Source organism: Mastacembelus armatus, chromosome 8, assembly GCF_900324485.2.
Source record: "Mastacembelus armatus chromosome 8, fMasArm1.2, whole genome shotgun sequence".
In the NCBI taxonomy this organism is placed as follows: domain Eukaryota; kingdom Metazoa; phylum Chordata; class Actinopteri; order Synbranchiformes; family Mastacembelidae; genus Mastacembelus; species Mastacembelus armatus.
In genome coordinates, this window is record NC_046640.1 from 18,145,158 (window position 1) to 18,161,281 (window position 16,124).

General features: G+C 37.7%; 1 protein-coding gene and 2 gene segments (V, D, J or C); all 3 read right to left on the minus strand.

The window, feature by feature from the left end:
- Positions 1 to 214: 214 nt before the first annotated feature.
- On the minus strand, positions 215 to 13,010 carry LOC117152685 (immunoglobulin gamma-1 heavy chain-like). Its single transcript, XM_033325341.1, has 9 exons — positions 12,955 to 13,010; positions 12,560 to 12,863; positions 4,890 to 4,945; positions 3,047 to 3,343; positions 2,581 to 2,865; positions 2,175 to 2,486; positions 1,708 to 2,019; positions 1,045 to 1,196; positions 215 to 352 (listed from the first exon to the last, which is right to left on the minus strand). Exons 1-9 carry the CDS (start codon positions 13,001 to 13,003, stop codon positions 338 to 340), a joined length of 1,782 nt encoding a protein of 593 aa, XP_033181232.1. The 5' UTR covers positions 13,004 to 13,010; the 3' UTR covers positions 215 to 337.
- On the minus strand, positions 7,857 to 8,337 carry LOC113140346 (Ig heavy chain V region 6.96-like). The segment is given in 2 exon segments: positions 7,857 to 8,182; positions 8,274 to 8,337. Coding segments are annotated over 2 exon segments (360 nt in total).
- LOC113140324 (Ig heavy chain V region 1-72-like) lies at positions 8,483 to 9,290 on the minus strand. The segment is given in 2 exon segments: positions 8,483 to 9,076; positions 9,168 to 9,290. Coding segments are annotated over 2 exon segments (369 nt in total).
- Positions 13,011 to 16,124: the final 3,114 nt, after the last annotated feature.

Sequence of the window (16,124 nt, forward strand, 5' to 3'; positions counted from 1 at the left end):
ATGTATCTGTTTAAATCTTATCTATTGGAAGTATCATATCTGATGAGTCAATGATGAAAGCAAATATCAGAATCAGCTTTATTGACTAAGTATGTTGGACAAACAAGTAAAATACCTTCTGTAATCATAATGTAACAGGGGGTGTATTTAGATAAAAAATTAACATTTACAGCTTTATTTTTATTTCACTACAGGTTACAGCGAAATCAGTGACTTACTGAAAAATATTTAATTCAGCATATATACATTGAATTAGGGATTATCTTCATGTTTTTGAAACCAGATCAACTAATGAAAAACTATTGAATTCATCTTTACTGCAGATCCATCCCATCCTTTAGTCTCTTTTCATCTGAAAAACAAGATTAAAAAAAGTAAAATATACATACAATAATATATGTTATTGTCAAATGCAAATTATTAAACTGTGGTATAGTTTGATTGATTACTTTAACTTAGAGTTTCACCCAGTTAAAGACTGGACATCCAAATGACTGTGTGCAGTAAACTGTGTATGTCAGATCAGAAGGTTTGCAGTAGCTAACTGGTGTTGTATTACAGTTCTGTTAAGTGTTGAACTGGTTGATGGATTTTAATTTAATAACATTTTTAGCAAATTGCATAAAAATATTTATCTTTACTCAGTGACATATTAACGGCCACTGACTATCATGTACTTGATTTTTTTTTTTTATTATTATTATTTTCTCTTGGATCATGTGCACTGCAATCTTGATATTTTACAAACGTGGAAACGTTATCAGTCCCTGACACAGAAAATCCCTAATATTCACATTAATGCAGTTTTAACTGGTTTCTTTGTTTAAACTATCAGCCCCAATCAAACACTATACAGTGATGAGCAGGTTACGTTTGTCTCCATGTGTTCATCTTTTTTATATGACTTGGCTTAAGTCTTTCACATGCAGTGTAATTAGTCATAACCTTTGTAAAGTGAAAATGTACAGTATATGCCTTATTATATCTTATAGGCTTTAGACCTTTTTAGTGTCATTGAAATGCAGAAAAAGCCTGCATGTTTACCTTGACCAGGCTGAATATCATGCTATAGATGAAAGAGCATATGAAGAGGAATATGAAGGAGGAGGCTGTGGACCACAGACTGCTCAACTCATCTTCTTCAATGGACTGGTCTGTGCAGCTGAGAAAAGTCAGGTTTGACGCTGAAGGACAATCTAAGAAGGAAGGTAAAGGTGGTTAGACACACAAGAGGTGTGTGTGTGTGTGTGTGTGTGTGTGTGTGTGTGTGTGTGTGTTAACAAAGGATTTTATTAATATAAATACAACTGTGATGAAGTGGAATAGTGTATTTTTTATTGTGATCAAGTCATGTGGTTGTTCATTCAGTTGAAAGGTGTAAAGTTCAGTAAACTAACGTGAACCTTCACTGGAAACTCTTCATAAAGTGAGTGTTTGTATTTAATTGTGGTAAAAATCATGAACATTAACAAACATGTCTCCATGCAACATTTATTTAAAACAGCACACGTCTGAAGCTGTTGGACAATGTGACAAAGACAGAATGAAACAATACAAAGACAAAACAAAATCAACTTGTTGACTGAGATTTTTATAATAACAAAGACCGATGACATCACAGAGTGCACACAGAGACTGAATGACATGCGAGCACAAAATATCACATTTAAGACTGAATCTACTATTTGTCACATTCGAGAGAGTTACCCCTGTGTGTAGTTGCTGTTTTTGATGCCACTGATGCCCTGTCTCTTCCAGCAGACCAGGCGTGGCAGTGGAACGTTTTGTTGTCGTTCTTCTTGGTTGTGTAAACACTTGTAAATAAGTAGCCATTTGCAGTTTTCTGTGGGCTGAAGTTGATGCCATCAACATAGTTGCCAGTATTACGTCCCTCATCTACTGACCAGGCTATGTAGTAATCCTGCTGCAAAGGACCAGAGCTGACCACACACACCAGAGTGACGTCAGCTGACTTTTCCTCTGAGACGATGTTGACGTCCACATGTGCCTGTTGTCCAGCTGAAAGAAAAACTTGGTTTACCATGAAGGTTCATATATCAGCCTTATATTTTCTATAATTCTATGACATGTTGTGTAAATTGACCGTCTAGCACAGAGCAGGTTATGCAGCACGTTACTTTTATACAATCCATCTAAATCACTCAGTGACCTACCTGCTTTGTGGACAGTCAGCTCTTGGATAACTGGTGTCATATTTTCACTGCTGGCAGAACAGCGGACTTTGTTGACTGTCTTCCAGTCACTGTAACTACGAGTCAATGTGCTGACTTTGTTGTGTTGACGGCCTTCAGACTTTGTTTGATCATTAATGTTGCTGGTCACTGATTGTCCATCAATTTCCCATGTGATTGTAGTTTTATCTACAATGTTCTTGTCCTGTCCAGTGACGACACACTCCAGCTCTACCTGGTTGTTGATGAATATTTTTTTGGGACTTGGTTGGTTCAGTGTCACAGTGACAGGAACTATATGAGGGACAGACAAAAGTGTTTCTTAATATCTGGAAGTTCAATGCAACAGTAGAAACAGTGTTGTATAATGTTTGTAGCAGCCTTTTACCTTTTGGGACAGTTTTTGTATATGTCCTTTCCTCGTGGTTCACCTCACAGGTGTAAACATCATCGTTGGCCCATTCTGTGTTCTTGACGTTCAGCATACTGACAGCTGAATATGTTTGTCCAGTTTTTTGTGGGACCCAATTTAGGCCACCAGTCACTTCATTTTGATTCTTTTTCCATTTGACTGACAATTCTTTTGGAGAAAAGTTCCCAATTGTACACACGAAATTCTGAGTATCTCCTCTTGGCTCAGATAATAGACTCACATGTGGAGGAATGGAGGGCGCTAATGTGGCAGAAAAAGCAGAGAATTATTAATTTCATATTTTGAGAAATAAATATAAAATTCCAGATTAACGGAGGAAAATATGAGGAATAGAAAAAACTAAACATGATTAATAAGATGAATAAGATGATTTATGTGTGCTCAGGCAAAAGAGAGTCATGATAAGATAAAAATCACATACCAAAACTTATCACTTCCACAGTTTTAGTCTTTCGATCATGAGTCACAGAACAATTGAAAGACATCCACGAGTTCCTCTCAGATTCTGGTACTTTAATCCAACTGACTCCGATGTATTTGTTGTTTTTCTGTGTGACAGTATGTTGTGCAGAAATCAGGCTGGTCTGACTGGATTTGGACCACTTGAAATCAAGACTCTTTGGGAAGAATTCATATGCAAGACAACCAACAGTGATTTCATTTCCAGACCAAGGTTTACACTGAACCAAAGGGAATAGAGTCGGTGATGCAGGTGTGCCTGTGAAAGACATTTATATATTTAAATTCATGTAAATCCAGAAAGACAATCAGTTATTTATCTGAGAAACTGATCACAGTTAAGGATTGGTTGAATCTTCAACATCAGAATTAAGAGACCCAAAGGGTTGAATTTTCAACAAATGAACATCATGAAATAAATGATCTAATCAGGACAACATACAGTATATAATAAAGCCATGATGTGGAATAATATTTTAAAACTCAGCTCACATGAAAAGTAGTTTTATACTTTTAATATTAATATTGATTTATGTTTAAATTTTATTCCAAATATTTACGTTTCCATATGTTCCCTTTACATTTTTTAAATTTCACAACACGACTTCCAGTGACTCTTTTATTTCGTAACAGTACGTTTCACAAAGTCTTTGTCTGGGAGGTGGAAATCGTGAGATAAAACGTGCTTGAATTAAATAAAAATAACCTGCAAACTACATTATTTGCATTTTAGGGTCATGCTATAAAACAAATCTGAGAATAAAGTCAGAATATTGTGATGATAAAGTCGTCGTCACTGACAGTGTCACTTGGCAAAGCCGAGCTACTGGAGAGAAACACTGTCCTGTTTTCACCTGTATAGATGCAACGTGTTGCACAGCCACCCAAGTGTCTGAATACTGATTAGAATTTAAAGTGTTGATGCATCAGAAGAGCAAGAATTTCCTTATTACTAAATTCTATCATAAAGTTATTAATTTATGAAATCCTCTACCTCAATTTGTAGGTTAACACTGAGTTGTGCTTCAAAAAAAGGCTACAAGTTGTTCCCCAGAGAAATCCGACCTATAGGCAATATTCTGACTTTAATCCCACAATATTTGATCAGAATTTAATTATTATTGTTTCAGCATGGTCTTAAAATGCTGATGGGGCCAAACATTGAGGAAAGATGGAATAATATGTAATCACCTGACTTATTTCTGAAATAATAATTACAGAAATGATCAACAGGTGAAAGTGAAGAGAGAAATCAGCTTAAAATGTCTTTGTAAAGAACTAAAAAATGATTTTCTTACTGATAGTTCTGTTTTGTCTCTTCAGCTCACAGATAAACAGACTGTAGCTGAGTGCAATAATACAGTCATCTCAAAATTTCCAACTGAAAAAGCAAAATTACTGCATCGTCTTGTGGTGCTAAGACCTTGATGTAAGAAATACAGTGAATTTATTTGAACCATGTCATATTAAATTTAATGATGGTTTTGTGCTTTGTTTTACAAAACATTTTTAAAGATAGAAAGTGAAATAACTGCTGAACAGAATTACAAAGTGTTTGTGAATTGATGATTACCAGTCATCATTTCATTACAATTAGATATTTTCTTTAAAATAGTTATTTTTTGTGGTTTTACAATATAAACTGTGCTTTGTTAAAATCATCTGTCTGCTCTGTTTTAGCTGCTCTGAGTGATCAGTACAAACTTAAATACGATCATGAGTTCAACTCTCTGAATGTCCACAAACACATTTTATCATGAAAAATAAACTGATCGCTGCAGATATTAAGTTTAAATGAGACTTACCTGAGGATACTGTGACTTCGGTCCCTTTGCCCCAGTAGTCGAAGTAGCTGTAGTAGCTGTAGTAGTCACAGTGTTGTATCTCAATTCACTGCCTGAACAAAAACCTGAAACACCCAGAAACACAATAAAATTTCTCAGTAAATGTATAAAATACACAGAAATCCTGGTACATATGATACCCCAGTGTCTTCGCATCACCATGTGTTTTTATTTTAAATCTTAATCAGTTCTTAAAGTTAAGAATCACTACAAAGTTACTTTTACAGCTGTTCATCAACTGTGATTCAAAACTACAAATTTACCAACTTTTCAACAATAATCTGCTTTTTAAAAACATTAAACACAAAAATTATCTCACATCCAAATAGGAAAAATGTTTATCCTGTCCTCATTTTTATCACAAGGATGGAAGAATGTGAAATTTCTGCTCTTAGGTTTTTGTATGGAAGTTTATCTGAGTGTCCAACCACCCACCCACGTATCACAGTGATACAGCCTGATACAAAAACCAAAACCTAATTGATGAAGTGTAGAGTAAAGGGACCTATAGTGACAGCAGTGGGTGAAAATAAAACTAAAATTCTCAGTAATTATAACATATATAAGACTATAGGTTTGCAAATTTTTTTATAAGTTTAGATTTAAACAAAATTTTTTTAATCCACAAGGAACATTTCTTGGTCACAGTAGCTCAGTTACACACAAACCCTCTTGAAAACACTATACAAAGTTAAGATAAAAAGTAACAGATTAAAAATAAGATAAATATAATAGTATCATATGTCATTAATGCCACAGCTATACGTGGGGTTTAATCTCATCAACCTAAAGGTGTGTAGACTCCACTTTTAGTTTCAGTTTGCTTGTAGTTTGTTAAAGGTCGTCAGAGAAAGATACTTGGGGAAATATATTAAATGTTCTCAATTTAAACAACAATGAAACGAACTTGGATAAAGTGGTTTGACATCTGCTGTGGTTTGTGCACAGCTCTGTGACTTCCTGTATCACTGTGGCTCTCGAGCACAATAATAAACTGCAGAGTCTTCAGTCGTCAGGCCGCTCATTTGCAGATACACCTGGTCCATGTTGTTGTCTCTGGAAATGGTGAAGCGGTTCTGGACAGACGTGGAATAAGCTTTAGTGCTTCCACTTGGAGCAGAAATGTGAGCGACCCAGTCCAGCCCTTTTCCTTCAGCTTGTCTGATCCAGCTGATGGGAGCAGAATCATCAGATATTCCTGCATATGTACAGGTCAGTTTGTGGGATTCTCCAGGCCGCTTGACCACTGGATCAGACTCTGTCAGAGTCTGACTGCAGACACCTGGAAAGAAGGGAAATCTGATCAGAACAGGCACAAACATAAACCTTTAGAAAAAAGTGCAGATGTGTGATATTCACCAGAAATCACTGGTAGCAGCAGAAATGTTAAACATGTAATTAAGCTCATAATGGAAAGTTGTTGTCTCATCAGTGGTTTGGTTTGTTGTCAGTGTGTGGTGACATAAATAAAGATGGAGGAGGTCAAGATTTGCATTGACTCCTCCTCAAAGGGAGGACACAGCTATTTGGTGAAATAAATGAATAATAATCCTAAATAAATGTTCATCTGACATATTAACAGACAAACTTTGTTCAGGTAAGTTAAAATACAATTCATTTTTATATCAGGACTGATTCTCACTGGACACTGAGAATAATGGACAGCATGAAAACATTTCTTATAATATGAGTAATGTACAGTATTATTCTGATCATAAACAGAATAGTTAAAAAAAACTTATTTTTAGTCTTCTCAACATATCATATCAATGAAGTGATATATGAAGTATTTTAGATTGTGGTCATAACAATTTTCTAATTGTTTTCTAAACCAACCAAATATGTTCTATGAGCAGCTTTTGTGTCTTCTGAAATTAATTTCATAGAGTGGATTCACTTCACATTTTACAGTCCATTATTTCTAGTTACAAATGGGATAGTGCTAATTCACTTTAAATCATTTTGGCACAACAATGGACTTGACCAAGTACTGAGTTCATATAGCTTATATAAGATATGAGTTTATCTATAAATGTGATGTGGATATATCAAAGTGATTTTAATGGTGTTGACAAAATCCAAATGTCACTGAGGTCAAACTGCTGCTTGTGGTCTGTGGTGGTTTTTGTGCAACTGCTTCACTGTCTCCAGTCACTGTGAACCAAACTGGTCATCACTGACCTTATTTGTTTAACACAGATATTTATAATGAACAGTGAGACAGAACTGAAAACATGTTGAATGTCAGAGTTTACACAGTAGAATGACTAGTGAAATCCTGATAGAAGACTCAGTATCTGGATATGGGTCGTTCTGGTTGTTGTCAGTCAAAGTTGGTGTGGACTGAGCCTGGATTTGAGTCTGCAGTCTCCAAATGTCTTTTGTTGTCCACTTTATTGTTTCCAACCCCATAGAAGGTCAAAGCACAGACAGTTATATGGACTGAGATAATGTTAGTTTTTAACTGTGTTTGCATCAGTCCAGGCAGCACTGTAGGATTTGGATTAGCTGAGTGACATCAGCTGTTTTTTCTGCTCCACAATCACTGCACAGGCTTAGTCCCAGTTGGATAAACAGTGGACTGCAGTGTATATTCATACAGCTGATACTTCTCACTGTTCCTCTGCTGATACTCTAATATCATGTATGTGTTGCTGCTCTGGTTCTTTGAGAGCTCCCTCAACAAGCAGAATCTCTTCTACTGAATCTGTGGAACAGTGTGTTTTTTCAGCCTCACATTAGGTGCAAATTTGCTCATTTTGAAAAGAGAAAGAATCAGGTTCAGAGTGAGTGGAACAGGACCAGTCAAATCTGCTGCTGATATTTCTAGGTTTCTATTTAGAATTGGACTTTATTGATGATATGAGTAACTATTGTTGGGAAATGTGATCCCAGTAAGACTGAGTCCTGTAGGTTTTTGTACAGCTGCTGAACCAACTCCAGTCACTGTGACTCTCGAGCACAATAATAAACAGCAGAATCTTCAGTTTTCAGACTGTTCATCTGCAGATACAGCTGCTGTCTGTTGTTGTCTCTGGAGATGGTAAACCGGCCTTGGACTGACTGAGAGTAGTATTTGCTACTACCACCAGCATCAGTAGCAACCCACTCCAGTCCTTTTCCATGAGCCTGTCTGATCCAGCCCATCCAGTAGTTAACAAAATCCAATCCAGAGGCTGTACAGGTCAATGTGTGGGATTCTCCAGGCCTTTTAATCACTGGTTCAGATTGTGTCAGAGTCTGACCATCAACACCTGTCAAGACAAACCAGAAAATAGTCAGTTGATGTAAGTTTGCACCTTCTTGAAAACAGATTGATTTCAAGCTTTGCAGATATTTTCTCACCTGCCCAGCAGATGGTTAAAAGCAGCAGTCCTGTCCTATAGTCCATCATGTTAAACTGTGTGTCCACTGTTCTCTGTCGTCCTCTCTGCAGTCAGATAAGTAGAGGTGGAAGACATCTGAGTTTTGCATTGACTCCTCCTCTCAGGAGAATATCTGCAGATATTTAGTGAAACTAAGTAAAAAATGTTCACCAGTCTCCTAAGTCACTTATTAATCATTAATGTGTAGTTGGTACTTGTAAATATGATGCTGGTATTTTTGTTTTAATGTCTGTTAGGAGGTGAAAGGCTTTTGATAATCGCTGTGATGGATCTAATATAATGATGAAAATAGTTATTACTCATGAGTTTATGGTAAAATATCTATAAATGTGATGTGGATATATCAAAGTGATTTTAATGGTGTTGACAAAATCCAGATGTGACTGAGGTCAAACTGCTGCTTGTGGTCTGTGGTGGTTTTTGTGCAACTGCTTCATTGTCTCCAGTCACTGTGTTGTCGAGAACAGAAGTAAACAGCAGAATCTTCTGTTGTCAGGCTCTTGACCTGGAGGTACTGGGTGCTGCTGGGAACAGCTTCAGTCATGATGAAACGGCTTTGGAAGGAGCTGCCATAGATAGCAGAGTTTGATCCAGTGTTCATCCTCCCAATCCACTCCAGAGCTTTCTCTGGCCTCTGTCTTATCCAGTGAATGTAGGAGCTTGTCATGCTGAACCCAGATATCACACAGGACATCTTCACTGTCTCTCCAGGTCTTTTTAGCTCTGAGACAGACTGGTCCAGTCTGATCTCACTCCAAACTCCTGTAAATAACAAAATAATGATCATCATCCATCAAACTTATATTTACAAAAGAAATGTTTCACTTTGTTAAAGCATAAATAATTTTCTCACCATGAATAGTAACTATAAAAAATAAGCTCCATGAAATCATGATTTCTGTTCTGTAATAGACTCTGCTGTTCAATTCTTCTAATCAGTGTTTTAGAATATACTGTATGAAACGTTTCCAGTGACATATTTTGTGACAGTTGTGTGTTTATAAGGAAGAAATCATTTGCATAGACTGCCCTCTACAGGTTTAGTAATAGAATGTGTAACACACATCATTTCCATAAGTAGTTTACCTACAACTGTTGCCTGTGTTAACTTGACCACATTACAAAATGAAAACTGCAAACCATGTGTGTATTTATTTATTGATTTGTACTTTGGAAGAGATAAAACTATTGTTAATTTAACTTTGTTAGATGTTTCTGTTTTCTACCTCATTGCAAGTAGGAAGGAAAAGTGGTTTCCCAACTTCTCTATGCATCAGAATACACAATACACAATATGCGTTTTGACGCATCTTTTTCTGATAAGGCCGGAACAAACTTAAATTACTCCGTCAATTCTGATCGTACAGATAAAAGAAGCATATCATTCAAATCTGTAAAGGGTCTACTTTTAGTGGTATACCATCATAATAACAACAAAACATTGTGCTTTTTTTAAATAAAGAAAGCCGACAGGGTGCGCTCTCGGACTTTTCTGTCTCTGCCATTTCTCTTCACAGACGCGTAAATAAAACCACCAGAATCTCAGCGAATACTTGGCTCATAAAAATAAGAATTATATGGCTAGAAAGCTTGAAATGTTTTCTTTTGAGTGAAACAATTCAAGTCAAAAACAAATCATCACTTTTTATTTAATCCGTATGAACGTAAGGAGAAGTCCGTTTTTTCCTGTCTCACCTCATTACAGGTAATGCGGTCCCGCCTTGTACACTGTCCACTGTTCACATGTAAATAATCTCAGGTGAACCAGGTAAATATGTGCACGCCCCCGAGAAATGACAGAAAATATCAAACTTTATCATAGAATTTACTCACTTTTTCGACGCGTTTGGATGATGGCGCGTTACGCACGTGAAGCGGCGCTCCTTACATTCCACACAGAATCAAATAGTTTAGCTTGTCCTCAGAGTAAAAACACTGATTTTAACTCAAATGAGGATCGTTTGCTCCTCATTGTGTTGTATTGTACAGCACTAATCCGTCCCATCTACATTGACTGAAAGGCTCATTATGCGCGCCTTTGTCTGGACGTTCAGTGCGTCTTTTGTGTTCTCAGGTAAATCACATGACTATTCATCCTCAGACACACCCTCTTGCATATGGCCTTTCTGGACAAAAAGTGTCTTAGAAAATTTAAATCAGTGTATTGTTTTCTGTGAATGTGTGAACTAGATAACATTCACAGCACTCTGAAGTAAACACTTTAGCCTACAACATGCTGGTCTCCAAGGTCTTATGAACCAATGTTCTGTTTGTGTTTTATGGTCTTATTTCAGTGAGTAAAAAATTGTAGTTTTTCACTAGCCATGCATAAACACTTTTTTCTCAAAAACACAATAATGTATAAACTTGAAGCTCACATATTATTGTAGCCAATTTTGTGCTGATTACAGTGTTATTAGACTTTAGACATTAATATGTTTAAAAAACACTGAAAAAAGCACAAATGTCAGGACATGTCAAAATTTGTCCAGGCCCCAAAAACCCCCTCAGACCCCAGAGGGTTAAGTAATTTTTACAAATATTGTTTGTTACATTAGCACAGTATTTACCTTATTAATGTTTTGTTTTCTTAACATTTAGAACATATGTGGTTATGTGTTTCAGTCACATGGGCTAGAAGGATTTTGTGCAGGTCTGTCAGTGTTTGTGTCACAGTGACACCACGTACACAGTAATAAACAGCTGTGTCCTCAGGCTGCAGATTCAGTCCTGTTAATGTCACAGAACTAGTAGAAGTGTGTGTGTGGTATTTGAACTTGTTCTTCAAAGCATCATTTTGGCGAAAGTCTCCTCCACCCCATCGATGTAAAATCCACTCCATTGGTTTTCCTTCAGGCTGTCTGATCCAACCTGTTGCATAGCTGTTATCAGTCAGAGAATAACCAGAGACCTGGCAGGTGATGGTCAAAGACTGTCCAGGCTGCACAGCCTTTGAGTCTGGCTGGATGAGATTGAGACTGTGAACACCTGTGGAAACAGAAATCAACATTATCTCCATCATTCATCTGAATATTCAGTGTTTCTAATGTGTTTGTTAGTGTGAATCCACTGAAAGCTCCTCACAGGATCCAGCTGCCAGCAGCAGTATCAGAGCTACAGAGAACATGGTTGATGTTGAAGCTCTTCTGTCCTCTCACTGACACACAGACCCACACTGCACTTCCTTATGAGCTACATTCATTTACATATTGTTGAATCATTGATTTGCATCTCACAAAAATCATTTTAAACACAGATTGAAAAGACTGACCTTATAATGAAGTAGATGGTTTCACTGTATGTGGGAACATTTTATTCAGTAGGTTTATTTTATTAAAAAGACAGAGAAAGAACGCTAAAATAACTTTCAGTGTGTGTGTAATAATGTAATGGAATAATGGAAATAATATATATTAATTTATGAGACTTACTGTGTAAATGTTTTATAAATGACTGGTTTCAGCACATTTTTGTCTTGTCCTTGGGCTTTTTGTGAAGAAACAGTCCACACACTAAACTGTTGTTACTAAAATATGTAAATTTGGAATGAACTCACCACAGATAAAAGCAGCGTCCTGATCCTGGTGATTTATCTGACTGTTATCAGACTGTGAGAACATGGTTGATGCTGAAACTAAACTGATGTGATCTTTTCTACAGTGAAAAGTTTGCTTTGGTTTGTTTGTTGGTTTTGTTGATGTTATGTTGCAGAAACTGACTTTCTAAGGATGAATTTCTCATTAGACGAGTTTTTAAAGTCAAGATATTAGAAAAATGTATTTCATTACTGACTCATGGCCCTCCCCCTTTCTTTGCTTTTCCTGTTCACCTTTTTACATCAAGTTAAAACATTTAATAATCAGACACACGTAGTGTTTGCGGAAATAGAAACGTCTGATACTTCTCACTGTTCCTCTGCTGATACTCTAATATCATGTATGTGTTGCTGTTCTGGTTCTTTGAGAGCTCCCTCAACAAGCAGAATCTCTTCTACTGAATCTGTGGGACAGTGTGTTTTTTCAGCCTCACATTAGGTGGAAATTTGCTCATTTTGAAAAGAGAAAGAATCAGGGTCAGAGTGAGTGGAACAGGACCAGTCAAATCTGCTGCTGATATTTCTAGGTTTCTATTTAGAATTGGACTTTACTGATGATATGAGTAACTATTGCTGGGAAATGTGATCCCAGTAAGACTGAGTCCTGTAGGTTTTTGTACAGCTGCTGAACCAACTCCAGTCACTGTGACTCTCGAGCACAATAATAAACAGCAGAATCTTCAGTTTTCACACTGTTCATCTGCAGATACAGCTGCTGTCTGTTGTTGTCTCTGGAGATGGTAAACCGGCCTTGGACTGACTGAGAGTAGTACATGTTAGCACTGTCTTTTCTGATGCTCGCAACCCACTCCAGTCCTTTTCCAGGAGCCTGTCTGACCCAGGCCATCCAGTAGTTAACAAAATCCAATCCATAGGCGTAACAGGTCAATTTGTGGGATTCTCCAGGCCTTTTAACCACTGGTCCAGATTCTGTCAGAGTCTGACCATCAACACCTGTCAAGACAAACCAGAAAATAGTCAGTTGATGTAAGTTTGCATCTTCTTGAAAACAGATTGATTTCAAGCTTTGCAGATATTTTCTCACCTGCCCAGCAGATGGTTAAAAGCAGCAGTCCTGTCCTATAGTCCATCATGTTAAACTGTGTGTCCACTGTTCTCTGTCGTCCTCTCTGCAGTCAGATAAGTAGAGGTGGAAGACATCTGAGTTTTGCATTGACTCCTCCTCTCAGGAAGGAGTGAACCAGACTGGTCATCATAGACATTTCTTGTTTCAGTCAATATATAGTGACAGTTGTGGTTTGAGTCTAATAGGTTTTCATTCAATCTGAATTTAAAAAGTTTTGAATAGGCTTCAGAAAATTATTTCTGTGTGATAAAATCTGATTTTTCTTTTAATAGTTTGTGTAATGCTCAGAATAAGAAACAGTTTTAGCTACAAACAAAAACTTTACAGAACTTAAAGTTTAAACATGTTAAGTTTTGTTCTTACTACCCTGATACAAATTTTACCTTTGACAGAAAGTAATCTTCTTCTTTTCCTTTCGGCTGCTCCCTTCAGGGGTCGCCACAGCGAATCATCTGCCTCCATTTAACCCTATCCTCTGTATCCTCCTCACCCACACCAACTATCCTCATGTCCTACTTCACTACATCCAAGAACCTCCTCTTTGATTTGTGAGGCTGAAAAAACACACTGTCCCACAGATTCTCAGAGCCTGTTTCAGCTCCTCCCTGAAAGCCACACAACACTCTTCCTTCTTCAACTTCCACCACTTGGTCCTCTGCTCTGCCCTTGTCCTCTTCATCTTCCTCACTACCAGAGTCATCCTACACACCACCATCCTATGCTGTCTGGCTACACTCTCCCCAACCACTACTTTGCAGTCACTGATCTCTTTCAGGTTGGAATGTCTGCACAAGATGTAATCAGTTTGTGTGCTCCTGCCTCCACTCTTATAATTCACCATATGCTCCTCCCTTTTCTGGAAAAATCTCCCTCCAGAATTTCTCCTTCTCGTCTAACTCACATCCTACCTGTGGGGCATAACCACTGACAACATTCAATATCACACCTTCAACTTCCAGCTTCAGACTCATCACCCTATCTGACACTCTCTTCACCTCCAGAACATTCCTAGCAAAATCCTCCTTCAGGATAACTCCTACTCCATTCCTCTTTCCATCCACACCATGATAAAACAGCTTGAACCCTGCTCCTAATCTATAGGCCTTGCTACCTTTCCACCTGGTCTCCTGAACACACAAGATATCCACCTTTCTTCTCTCCATCATATCAGCCAACTTTCTAGTTTTCCCTGACAAAGTTCCTACATTCTAAGTCCCTACTCTAAGTCCTACATTCCTGCTCCAATTTCCACTGGCACCCTGTAAGTCAACAGCACCAGTGGCGGTCGCTGTTAACACGACCGATCCGGTATGGAAGTTGTATTTGTGATTCGCATGTTTGATTTGGCTTGAAATTTTACGTCGGATGCCCTTCCTGACACAACCCTCTGCACTTACCCGGACTTGGGACTGGCACATGAAGACACTGGATTGTGCCCCCCTGTGGTTACATTTGACAGAAAATAGATGATCTGTTGTTATTTGAATGTTACATCTGTAAAGTAAATAAATGTATTCACATATAGAAAAGCAAAGTCACCACAGTGAAAATGTTACTAAGTTTTGCTAAAAGATGCCAAACAACAATCAGGATCCTAATGTGAATTAACACATCACAGATAAAAGCAGTGTCCTGATACTGTGACAAGCACTAATCTGAAATGTACACAGGAAACATTATATCAACACTTATTTATACTAAAGACATTTTCTTGGTTAAATGTTACATGTTGCCTCAGTAAGAAGGTTGTGGGTTTGCAACCTGGCCTTTCTGTGTGGAGTTTGAATGTTCTCCCTCTGCTTGCGTGGGTTTTCTCCAGGTACGCTGGTTTCCTCCCACAGTCCAAAAACATGTATGTCAGGTTGATTGGTGACTCTAAATTGCCCATAGGAGTGAGTGTGAGTGTGTGAGGTTGTTTGTCTCTATAGGGCCCTGTGATGGACTGGTGACCTGTCCAGGGTGTACCCCTGCCTTTCACCCAAAGAGAGCTGGGATAGGCTCCAGCAGATCCCTGTGACCTGGTTAGGAATAAGCAGGTATAGATGATGGATGGATGGATGAATGTCACATGTTTGTTTAAAAAGTGAAGACTTTTAATATGATGGATATGTACATTTATGTCATTTTTAAATCATGAGCCATTTGAAAATTTTCAGAAACGTCAACTTTGATTGTTTTTACAACAAGTTTGTGTATGTGTGGTCTTAATGTCATATGTCAGATCAGTGGTCTGAAGGCTCCTAAACTGGTGACAAATGAAATGGAAAGAAAACTTTCTGAAGATGAACTTCTTGTTAGGCTCTAAGTTTTTAATGTCAGTCTAATTTACTGTTTACTAATGTTCAGTGAGTTTACTGTCTGAGTAATTAAGATAATATTGATAAATTAAGGAACATATAAAATCAACCAACTGTTCCCTGTTTACACCAAAAGTAAACTGGTCTGAAATCATTGGTGGTCTGAGGGCTCCTCCTCTGGTGGCTTCATGTTACAGGTTTTTCACTGATCTTGTTCTTTAGTGAATCTTTGACAGTTGTGTCACTTCCAATCCACTCCAGTCCTTTCCCTGCAGGCTGTCTGATCCAAGCTGTGTAGTAGTCACTCACAGAATAAGAGACCTGACAGGTGATGGTCAGACGTTGACCTGGCTGCACAGTCACAGAGGCTGGCTGTGTCAGCTGTTCACATTTCACACCTGTTAAAAAGACAAACATCTTGTGTCACCAGTCATCAGGTTGTACTGCAGAACATGAACTATTGACTGAACTGATGACTCACATGATCCAGCTGCCAACAGCAGCAGCAGAGCTACAGACAATATTGTTTATGTTGAAACTGACGTGCTGTGAACTGCACTGACAGTCTGATGTGAAGTTTTTATAGCTGAGTGAAAGGGAAGGTCACTAAGTTTGCATAGAATCAAACATTAATGCTGATCTTCCCAGAGCCAATAGAAGAGTCTGATCAGTGATATTATAAACTATTGATTCATAAATTTATTGTATTTACTTTTCAAACCTTGAAATGTGCAGTGTAATTGCAAATAGCAATACCTGTCATACCATGTATAGCAATATAAATCATGACTATTGGAAAACATATTCATTATAATTAGCTTTACAACAACT

Bases quoted from the DNA above. Each gene is read 5' to 3' on its own strand.
- LOC117152685 (XM_033325341.1), bottom strand. From the start codon at position 13,003: ATGATGGACTATAGGACAGGACTGCTGCTTTTAACCATCTGCTGGGCA. The intron at 12,864-12,954 runs GTGAGAAAATAT...TTGTCTTGACAG, and splicing joins TTTAACCATCTGCTGGGCAG to GTGTTGATGGTCAGACTCTG. The intron at 4,946-12,559 runs GTCACAGTGACT...TGACTACTACAG, and splicing joins GTTTATTATTGTGCTCGAGA to CTACTACAGCTACTTCGACT.